The 12,388-nt window shown below is 30.8% G+C and overlaps 1 protein-coding gene and 1 long non-coding RNA gene across 5 annotated transcripts in view; both read left to right on the plus strand.

Annotated features, from left to right (window-relative positions):
• The first annotated feature begins 9,010 nt into the window (after window positions 1–9,010).
• Window positions 9,011–11,296, plus strand: LOC143057674 (uncharacterized). The gene is made up of 3 exons (XR_012972784.1): window positions 9,011–9,120; window positions 10,047–10,162; window positions 10,897–11,296. It is a non-coding gene; the product is annotated as an uncharacterized LOC143057674 (long non-coding RNA).
• Window positions 11,297–11,920: 624 nt separating this feature from the next.
• The window catches only part of LOC143056755 (caspase-2-like), a 168,539-nt gene continuing 168,071 nt past the window's right edge, over window positions 11,921–12,388 (plus strand). The window contains exon 1 of one of the 4 annotated variants that reach the window (XM_076229906.1): window positions 11,921–12,012. Coding sequence is in view for 1 of the 4 variants with exons in the window: in XM_076229902.1 (XP_076086017.1) it covers window positions 12,028–12,060 (33 nt within the window). In the remaining 3 variants the exon portion in view is untranslated. Of the gene's footprint in view, window positions 12,209–12,388 lie in introns of all 4 variants that reach the window. The other 3 variants (XM_076229904.1, XM_076229905.1, XM_076229902.1) reach the window with 3 other exon arrangements.

The following is a 12,388-nucleotide window of genomic DNA, read 5'->3' on the forward strand; positions in this document are numbered from 1 at the left end:
GAGTGTAAATTCTGACGTACGGCTACAATTTGGGGTGAGTTCAGATCTTTTCGCTGCTTTCCGGTATTAACATGGAAATAGCATTAAACTTGGTATCATTTTACATATTTTGTATTATTGTAGTGAAAGCGCTCATTTACAACACTATTAGAAATAAAAAGCTACATACAGAAGCATGAAAGCTTCATATCAAGCCTATCATTTTTAATGCATTGACTTTTAATAATATCATTTGCTGCTGAGGAATGAAGCTGTTTGATGATATTAACATTTGAACTATACTTTTTAAAACATGCAAAAGACAGGTTTAAATATGCTAGAGTTTTTTGTTGACAACATATTAGTTGATTTGGGTGGTAAATTTTTTCAACAAATTGTCGACATTCCTTTTGGAACAAACTGTGCACCTCTCCTGACCAACCTTTTTTCTCAGATAAATCGGAATTCCTTCAGAAACTTGTTCAAACAAAAAGATCAAAGAAGCAAGGTTATTTAATTTCACATTCAGATTTATTGATGATGTGCTTTCCATTAAAAATTGAAAATTTCAGGCAATCTAGGTGTAATCTTATTGCCTAGGATTAAAGCTTAAGCTTAATGCATAGTTTCACTTATTGCCGCTAACATGAATATCGCAATTAATACATGCACTTGTGTTTATTCTTAAATAATATATCTGGCAAAAATTATGGATTTTTATCTATCATAACTGTTAGTTTTGTTAACACATCGTTGTGAATTTAACATAATTCGATACAACTGTCATACAAGTGAGAGGTTTGGCTAACTATGAAACAAGGTTTAAATCCATCTTTTCAACACAAGAAAATACCTGTACCAAGTCAGGAGTACATGGAGTATGACAATTGTTATCCATTTGCTTTTGATTTGTCGTTCGATTAGGGACTTTCAGTTTTGAATTTTCCGCGGGGTTCAGAACATTTGTGATTTTATTTTTTCATTATGTCCAAGATGTTAAATGTATACATCGCAATTAAAACTTGTATTTATTCTTGATTAATATATATGGAAAAAGTTATGGATTTTGCAAATTATTAATATGTTTAACAAACAATAATGAAATGATGATTGTAATAATTATAATAATAACAATGATTATTATTATTCTATATTTAAAGAAGGTAAATAAACGCATCATAGATACACGGAATAAAATTTTGTATTTAAACCTGACGCGCGTTTCATCTATAAAAAACTTATTATAAGTGACGCTCAAATAAAAAAAAAAGTTTAAATTCCTAAAACGAACGAAGTGGTAGAGCATTGAGGATAAAAAATTCCTAAAGGTTTTGCAAAATGAAACTTAGGTAACACCTATAAAAATTATCTTCTATGTGGCCCTCTTGAAAGGTTACACCATAAATGTTTACCAAATTGTTAAGCTTTTTGTGAGATAAATCAGCATGTATTTTTGGATATAGATTGGCAAAACAATTGTTTTTTTTTTTCATATCTCATTTTAAAAACACGTTCATACTTTTTCTATTCAGCTGCATGATTGTTCTTTGGCACAGTTTAAAGTTGAAGCTCTTTTTTAAATGTATGTGCTTAAGTGGGATATATCGATATTACAATTGAACTAAATGCTGACTAATTGATGCAATGAGAGTAAACGTTCTGTCATCGGACAGCAGCCGATCAATGTACAAATATTTTCCTCTCTATTATAACCTTATGATAACCTGCAATCTTATTATAACAAACTGTTTATTAATTTAAGAATATCTGTATCGTAAAATGATAGTCTCTGTCTACAATTATTAATGTTCCACACACTTTGATATACTGATATCACTATCTTTAAAAGATCCTAAAAGTACAAAAAATATATGTAATTTAATATTCATTTACATAGGTATGATTTTCGCACTGTCTATTCATCCACTTTGTTTAACAAATCGCTTCATTTAAAGTTTTCCTTATGTGGTATTCGGCATACTTTACTAACTTGTTATAACTGAACGAATAATGGCTTGTTTACAAATTTTTGACGATATTTGCTTTATCATTGAAAAGTTAAATGAATTCTGTCTTTAACAAAAACATAACAACAGTTTTTATAATGTCCAGCAGCTATTATAATAATTTATTTATTTTCACATATTATATACATTAAAGTATAGTAGACTTAAGGTTTATTATATTTCTGGATAAATGCATTTTGCTTTTCTTACATATACACAATATTCAGCTTGTATTCGCAACTTCTTACTGTTTATGTTACTATTCTTTAATAAACATGTTCTTTCGTGTTTTATTCTTCATGTTAAGTTTGGCATAATAATAATATCATAGAACCTGAGCTGTGTGTTTTCCTAGATACTCGGATAGTATTCCACAAGGATACTTTATTGAAGCTTGAACAATGAAGTTAAATCGTAACAATTAATCTGAGACACAACTAGATTCAAAATGGTCACACATGTTCAATTAAAGGTCGTTTTTTAGCTAATTTTGGAATACCTATTGATGCTAGATGGTGGTAAATTGTTATCATAGTAGAAAATCATCTGGGTTCTAACTAAGAAGAAAAACTAAGCAACAATTGTCTTGAAAACAGACATTATTTACATAAGGAAGTACATCACTAATTCATGGTCCCAATGCTTTCTATGTTAAATTCCTCCACACAAGCAGGCACACCTCTTTCATTTTAAGTTCAAATAAAGTGGCAATCATTGCATGTCCAAGCAACACTTTATGGTGTCTTCTACTGAAAAAATTAACATACCTTTAATGGCATATAAGAAAGAACTGGTTCCTGGAACTTCGGATGTACCAAAACAGGTACTTCAGATCTGACAAACAGACAAAATGTACCCTCTTTTAATTTTACAATTTGGTGCAGTTTTTTCAATATTTAAAATTAAAACTCCAAAAAAGTGTTTTACAATGATCACCAGTCCTTCAGCTTTCATTTGATGCCAAAAATATCTAAATATCCTACATATTTTGAAAGTTACACTCACTCATGCGTAGGAACTATTTTGTGTTAAATATGTACTACTTTCTTGTATGCCAAACCTCCCGCTTTATTATAATGTAAAACAATACCGCTAAATCACTACGTAACATACGCTTTGTATCCATCGTTTGGAGATCTAAATTGATACCTTATGCTCGTCATGGTCTCCCGATAGACTTCTTTTTCAAGTATGTGCTTCAACATAGCTATGAGGAAGATCGTCTAAATTCGACTCTACGTCAATTTAACATCATGAATTGGTTAAATGATAAGATATGTCTTCTTCGCAAACGAACAAGTGACATGTTTTGCACTCTCAAATCATTAGATAACAGAACAGTTTTTTAATCTTTAATTAAATTTTCAAATTTGGCAAATGGTAAAAATGTAACAATGTTTTAGATTTTAAAGAGAGAAATTTATGTATTACTGAAAAATTATTACACCAGGGTTTTCGATATCACAAACTAGTCAAAACATTTACTAAATTTTATCAGCGGTATAAGGACATCATTCGTAGATATGGCTCAACATGCAGACTTCTTAAACGTTCAGGTATTTCACATCCATATATATAATATATTATGAAAATATTATTTATAGAAAAAGTGTCAGTATCCACCTCAGAAGCTAACAAAACCTTTGGATAGACTTTTTGAGAGGAGATATGGTTACGATACTGTTGTCAGGTCGTTAAAGATTGCATGTTTTGGCGTTTGTATTGATTCAATTATGGGGTCTTTGCATCAGAACTAAACACATAATTTTTTTTATTTAAAAACCAGTTGTTGGCATGACACGGGTTAAGTTCTTCTCATATATGTTATGATGGTATTATACTAAACCCCTAACGGGTGAGATTGTGCCTGATATTCATATGATGAAGATATAATCTTTCAATCAGTTTAATTGAAAGTCTGGAGCTGGCATGTCAGTTAACTGCTAGTAGTCTGTTGTTATTTATGTATTATTGTCATTTTGTTCATATTTTTTTTTTGGTTACATCTTCTGACATCAGACTCGGACTTCTCTTGAACTGAATTTTAATGTGCGTATTGTTATGCGTTTACTTTTCTACATTGGCTAGAGGTATAGAGGGAGGGTTCAGATCTCATAAACATGTTTAACCCCGCCGCACTGTTGCTCCTGTCCAAAGTAAGGAGCATCTGGCCTTTGTTAGTCTTATATTATTTTTAATTTTAGTTTCTTGTGTACAATTTGGAGTTCAGTATGGCTTTCATTATCACTAAACTAGTATATATATATTTGTTTAGGGGCCAGCTGAAGGACGACTCCGCATTCGGGAGTTTCTTGCTGCATTGAAGACCTGTTGGTGACCTTCTGCTGTTTTCTGTTCCATGCATGGTCGGGTTGTTGTCTCTTTGACACATTCCCTATTTCCATTCTCAGTGTTATTGTTGTACAACAACAAAAAATTATAATACTTAAATTTTTTGCGATTCTTCAAGCCACTCAGAACCATAACGTTTTTTAAGCTGTCCAAATTTTCCATTAAACTCAGTCATGAAATCAAAACTCGATTATCTTAGGTGGTTTGGATTTTCAATGCTCTTTAACTTTGAATGTGGCAACATGATATTCATTCAAATGAAATTAATCTGCTATGTAGCGTATACAATTCAAACTCAGTACAAGTATATTAAGTAAACAATCATCTCACAACAAACATATTTTTGAGAATGTGAAATATCTATAACGCGAAAACTAACACAACAGCAATTGAATTAATCCCTGTACTGATTAATCCACACTGAAAAATGACTTTAAAGTTAATAAAATGTATAGAGGACAAAATGACAAACTTGCATATTTTTTCAGTACAGCTCTGATGATGCGTCTCTCTAGTCATACTTAATAAAAAAAAATTAATAACGCAAGTTTTAAACCATAGACAGATTAAAAGTATTTGGTAATATTTCAATTAATACTATTCTACAATCATGTCATTTTACATTGTTTTCAATGGAAGTGTTGCAATACTTTTTTCTAGGTGTATAGTTTGCCAGTTGTTTCTTAAACCAAATACAATAATCATGTTCATGGAAGGAACATAAGAATATGATTGTAAAAATGAATTACATATACCAATAAACCACACCTTGAAACTAACTACACGAGTTATTGTTTAACAATTGATGTTTGTCCAATTTTGGGAGACACAGATATTTGAACTCAAGTGGCATATGATCATCATTTGGTAGTTCAAGTCAAATGCCCAGTTTTATATGACTCTTAGAATTTCAATCGTGTATATCACTTTAAAATCTTAGGATCTAAATGGAACCAAAACTGCAGTGAATTGTAACCATAGTATGTTATTGTAGATTTCCAATTCAACTTTGCTACTTTGACATATTATCTAAACTTCTCCTCACTTGAATTAAAAAAAGACTAACTTTGATTTAACAACCTTCTCTTTTTAGTGGATGAAATTTGACAAAAGAGGTATATCGTTTAAACTTAAGTTCGATGAGGACGGCTAGTGTGTCTAGCGTACAAATGTATAAGCCTGTTATGGATGATAAGAGTTTACAACCAGTGGGTTATTGTTATAGTCGTATTTGACACGACATTTTGGATTTTCAAATTTTAATGATATTCAACTTTATATTTGATGTTGCCCTTCATGTAGTTTGGGAACTGAACATTTCTTGAACTATGATCCGATAAACTCAACACAGACAAATAAAAACATACTTGTGCTTGCTTTTATATATATTTATCCAATGTATATATTTCCACTATTTTGATATGACCATGTTACGTTAGTAGAAGACTTTTAAGCATTTTTAACACTTGTGACCACAATGGTTTGATAGAAAGTTTTTATAATACTAGGTTCTATTGATGGTGATTATGTACAGTTACCATATTGTACCATTCCTTTTTATCATCTGAAAACTTTTACAAGAGGTTTAGGACTTGAACTGTTATTTGGAGTATAGTTTGTATTCCTATCATAATTGGTGTTGTAAAAGTTCGATCCCGAGAAGGTAATTAGCCAAGTCATTAAGTTGAAACCATTTCTTGGTAACATTTACTGACGCAATCCTGAGTTGAATGACCATTAATGAATACCTGTTTTACAGATGACGACGGATATCTGCCAATTGTCGTAACGACAAATCCGTCCTCTTTTCCCCAAATGTGAAATACCGAATTACACAAATCAGTGGATTTTAACAAACATGAGTAACACAACGGGTGCCACATGTACAGTAACATCTGCCTCCCGTACATAGATTCTGACACTACACGGTTTTAAGTTGGGTTCGTGTCGCTATGTCTTTAATTCTTTATACTGTGTACTTAAGATTAAATAATATAAAAACAAATTGAGTTTTCTTTCATTGTGTGTTTTCTACATTCACGTTTTATTTGATAGGTAATATTTCTTTGCACTTTATTGGACGTCTTTCCCTTTAGAATGTAAAATGCTGCAGACACTAGTTTTTTTATATACTACTCTTTTTTAAACTTTTCATCCCGTATTTACACATCTATATATATGAGAAGAACTCTGTCTGTATAGTTAAATAACATAATTAATAAAAGTGTTACTTTCTTTTTTTCAGGAAATTAAAAGGTTCTTGAAAACGAAATTAATGGAGATCGATAATGATACTTCTTCACAGTATGATAGCCTGGCTATATTGTTTTTGTCAGGGGAAATAAAGTGTGAAGCAGCAAAGATTTATGACAAAGAAGGAGTCTTCATTCCAAGAAATGAAATTTTAAACATCGTTTGAGAATGTAAACATTTCAAAGGGAAACCAAACGTTATATTTGTCCAAACCTACAGTTTCCAATGTACTTATTTGTTAAACATCATTAAATAACAATATTTTTTTTGTAATTTTAGATTTTAATTCCGTCTGAAATAAACATTAGTAAAAAAATGCGATAACTTGAATGTCGAAAGAAGTAGAATAACAAAATACCAAAATTCGAGGAAAAAATTTAAGACGGACAGTCCTCTCGGCAAAAAACAAAAGCAAAACTCAAAACCACGAAACGAATGAATGACAACTCCACGTTGATGATTTTTTGCCAAAAAATATTTAATCTGATAAGGTAGGATTAATTTTATTGAATAACTATGCAGAAACTTGTTTTATACGATAAATGAAAGAGTGTGTTTAAAATATTGCATAACAATACGACCATTTTGACGGGGGTGGGTGGGATATCTTACTATAGTTTTACGTTCCTGTTATAGAATGTACTAAAAGTTATAGTCCTCATATACAATAGGGACATTCCCTTATGTCGAATACATTTTGTTTCAATGTCTGATGGGCATGAATTATAATGTAACATCAAAGCATTGCCAAATAATTCCATGTATTTAGAAATGCACTTCTTCATATTGTTTATATGTGTTATTCAGTGTTTTCCTTTCTTCATTTGAGAAATATTTGATGCCAGCTATACTTTATTGTAGTTTTAACATGGGTAGGCATTATATTCGTGATTATTTTTGCCAGAGCGATAGCGAGGGCTAAAATAACACGAATATAATGCCTACCCATGTTAAAACTACAATAAAGTATAGCTGGCATCAATTATTTCGATTCTGATTAGGACAATTACGGTAATTTCTATGTTCGCTGTGTACCGTATTTGTGTAGGCTCTTCCATCAACCTTCCTGTCAATTTTTATCCAACTAGTTCAAACCAGTTTAATTTCGCAAAGTTGTATTTCTAAAATTCAAAATTGAAACAGAAATTAACAAATTAATGTATTAACTAAAACAATATTTGTGTCACAATATAACAGAAAAGTTATATTACAACAGTCTTTTCACATTTTCAAGTCAGTTGTCAATGGCGGTGGACGCACAAGGAGAATCGGGTAGGTCTTTTTTTTACTAAATTAATCGTAAATATTCCGACGGTTTATATTGTAGCATTGGTAAATATGTTCATATCTGATAGAGGATTCCTTGATAAAGTTGTGCTGACATTCGAGACTTGGCAGGAGGGAGCCTTTGACAGAGATCCATTTATACTTGCGGTGGCTACACCTTGTAAAGTTGATCAAAGCCAAAGATCTGACGATTTCAAATGCTGTATTACATGATGATTAAAATAATACTGGGTGACAATCGTGTTGCATTTGTAAAACGGATTGGAAACCTTGGTGGTATATTGGTAATTACGCCCATTTTTTTTTATAGGAGAATGGGGTTCGATTCCCTGCTAGGGTCAATCCATTTTATCAGAAACATGAAACAATTTTGTCTTTTCAGTACAACAGTAATAATAACCTATACTTTATTTTATATTTTATCGTCGGAACATATGTTTCAATGAAATTATTATATACAATGACATGCCTTTTTAACGGGAGAGATGAAACGTGTTTTTCAGAGGGAGAGGTTTTGAAATTAGAACAGCCAACATGAACGTTGTGGTATCTAGGTCAAATATGTCAATTACGAATTATAACACATTGTTGCCATTGTAAAAGTATTACTTACAAATTGTGTATCATTTTAGTGTTTGAAAGTGTTTTAATTTAAGGAAATACATTAAATGCATACCAATTTGACGAAATTCATTTTTCTGCCGTAGTCAATATACGCATGTGCAAACTAATATTATTGGATAATAAAGTATGGTTTCTTTACAAAGCTAACGAAGCACGTCATATTAGAATTGTCTATAATATTTTACCAAAAATTTCAATAATTTGGAAATAAATATTTTCCAGAACTGATTTTACTGTGTGTTATTCATATCATTTTCTGCAATCTCTTTGATAGAAAAAAAGGAGGAGGGAGGTATAATCAATGTTTATTGTCGAAATAACGTTTAATCTAGGTTCCTTTTTTTTTGTGTTGTACACCACATTTTCTATACATATTTTTAGTCTGCCGAAAATAATTTATTGCAAAACAAAATAATATTATTATGTATAACTCCTTAGTCAAATGAGTTTGAAGGGTAACTTGCGTACTTGTAATTAATATGTTTATTAAACTGCTTATGTTTAATTTTAGACAAAAATGAACCTTTGGATCAAACAGATTCTTCAGCAAATGATATCATCAAGAAAAGTGAACCAAACACGGATGACATATTTATGGTATCTAGTTACCCAAGAATAGGTAAGATTTCATTTGGGCTTGTACTTTATTTACCACAGTTGTTTATATCTAGTAGCAATGTATGTACAGTTGTCTGGTTAACTTTATATTTAGATTAATTTTCAACTCCATTTTTCGCTTTAACTGACATAGTAGCTCATTGTGTTTTGATATTAAAATGAGAAGTGTTTTTCAAAAGTATAATTCAGAATGATACTTTTACATGTGTGATATATAGACTTTTTTCTAAACCTGACGGAGTGCATGTAAAGTTATAATAAATTGATAAATACTGAATGTGTCGCAAGGGTAAATGTCTCCTATTAAGAATTAATTTCTGCCGTGTGAATTCACAATTAGTTAAAATGTCACAATAAAAAATCAGAGATAGATCTAAAAATCTAAAACCACAATTAAATGTTGCTCGTAAGTTTCGACATACACAAAATAGCCACACCGATACTGATGAAGTGGCCATTTAAGTTGTTCTTTCAACAACCCTTTTTCAAGTAGTTCTAATTATTTTAGGAGTCAACCAATGTTATTGAAGTTAATCAAATACAATAATTATGTGCAAATTATACACATTAAGATAGGTAAAGATTATAAGATCGAGCATTATGCATATATTATATCTGCGAAATAAAAGTAATGATAAAATATATAGAAATTGTCACGCTTATCATCGGGATATTGAGTGAAAGAGTCATTTATATGTCATGTGTACGTGAAAGCCAGTTTAAACGGCAAGATTAGCATGGACACAGATCTTTCCATAGTGTAGACCAAAACGAAAGATATAAGTTTTAAAGACCGTACTTTGACATGTAATGGTTTATTTAGATAAAAATATGACTTGGATGGAGAGTTGTCTCATTAGCACTTATACCACATTTTTCTATATCTATTTGTTTGTACAGGCTAATAGTCAGAATTATTCTTTACAGAACAAGGTCCGTGGATAATTGGTGAAAACATGATTGGATCATACTTCATTCAAGCACTTGTACACGTGTTCAAGAACTTCGCATATAAAAAATCTTTTATGGAATTATTGAAAGAGGTATTTGATGAATACAAAACAATTTCTAAAATTATTTAACATAAAAAAATCCAACATCTTGTAGGTATCTCGGCCCTGTCAATCATTCTTGTCGTCTCTCAACCCAATATATCAAAAATATTTTGCCGGACTTGATTTTACAAATCGTCCAAGAAGATATTAGGATTAAGGATTAGGAGATCGGTATCGTCTGCAAAAGACGTAAAGTTAAAGGGCCAAATAAAGACTTTAAAAAATGTATATCATGCAGAATCTTAAAGAATACATTACCGTGTTTTCGAATTTTATTCCACGAGGTACAGATGCTGAGTTCGAAATAGTGCTGTTGTTACCATTTAGTTAATTGCGTAGCAATCCATGTACAATTACTTTTCATGTGAGACATATGATTTTCAGCTTTGTGTTTTACATAGGTCTCAGTTATTTGTAAAATACTGCTCTCATTTCATTCAAAAAAAAATTTATATTTACTTTGATATAACGTGTTTTCATATACATGAGTCAATAACATTGCAAACATATCTTTAGAGAATCGGAAAATCAAGCCTATATATCAAGAATTCGAAACAGAAACATTACCAAAATTAAAAAAAAAGTTAACAGACAAATATCATTTTCACAAACTATCTACCACTGGGCATGTGTAAGCCACAGATATTTGCAGTTAAGAGTTATCATAGTTTTTCCTTAGTATTAAATTATTAAATTTGAGGAATTTACATTTGTCTTTGCAGGCGAACATTTGTCTGGACCAAACTGTGATTCCTAAGCTGACAGACGATGGAAAAAAATAGTGGTACTGTAGAGAAAAAACCTGTTGCACAAATTGTCTTATTAGAATATTCAGAGGAGAAAGAACTTTACTTTTTTCCAGGACTTGAGTTTGAAGCACCTGTAGATAAAGGCGTCGAGCCTGTAAATATGTCTACTTCAATGTCTGGCCTACAAGTTACCACAGCAAGTTAAAGTTACCCTACAAACTTCATATAATGCAGTTACTTTTTGTAGAACATATTGTTCCTCAATAAAGAAGCTTACTTTTTATGGAATATTGTATGAGATTGAAGAAAACAATTCATAAAAGAATATGTTAAATTGTGCCTTATCTTACCTTTTCTTTCATTATAATTGTATATGACATAAATCGTTTTTTTAATGAAGTGTTAAGATTCACTTCAGTAATTACAAACAATAATTTGTATCTAATTTGTAGTTATTGAATCTTGTGTCCAGAAACTGTCAGACGATGCCCCATATGCTTAAATACACATGCTGATTTAGGTCATGTTTTTCAATTATGGCTATCATATTTAAATCTTTATTAGAAAGAAGAAAACTGTTATTGGAAAAATCATCTGTGGGTCGAAATAAATTCGTCAACATTGCCACTATTGGCAGTCTATTTATTTGTCATAAAAGATATTACCATTAAAACACGTACACTTTGTTACTTCTTAAACCATTTTTGGAAACTAAATCAGATAGCTAAAATGTGTACATCGCAAAGATTATCAACAGTACGATATCAACAATTAAATAAACAGTCGTCTACTTATTGTAGGACAAATTCTACATATATAATCAAATATTGTTGATATTTATCGTCTTTTTCTAAACCAACAATGTCACAGTGAAAAATTTAAGTGAATTATTTTTATCGATATGGTTTGATTATTTGTTACTGTGTTGACCTTCTTTCACCTAAAATGTATTAATAAAACCAGAACGGAAGTAGATAAATTGAAATTGCAAAGCAGGAAGTAATTTCGTGATCAAACCAGTTTACAATGTATACGTAATACTCGGTTAAATACAAAAATACTATCAATTGATATTCTTTATGTACAAAGGTGAGAAGTTGATATATGACACGAACGGAAATAGTTTATATAAAACCTGTAAGTTAACAACACAACGTGAAATAAATATTTCCAAGAAAAGGAGAAAAAATGTAATTGATTTCATCTGAAAGGTGCGTACTACTAGGTAAAATACAACACTTTATAATTGACATGAATGGGTAATTCATCTCGGAAACGAATTTAGGTAAGAATTATAAACTCTTGTTTAATTGAACTATAACATACGTAGAAGGAGTATTTTTGTATGAATTGTTTACATTTATCATTTCGGGGCCTTTTATAGCGGACTATGCGGTATGGAGCTTTCTCATTGTTGGAGGCCGTATGGTGACCTATAGTTGTTAATTTCTGTGTCATTTAGTCT

This window comes from Mytilus galloprovincialis, chromosome 13, assembly GCF_965363235.1.
Source record: "Mytilus galloprovincialis chromosome 13, xbMytGall1.hap1.1, whole genome shotgun sequence".
Lineage (NCBI taxonomy): Eukaryota > Metazoa > Mollusca > Bivalvia > Mytilida > Mytilidae > Mytilus > Mytilus galloprovincialis.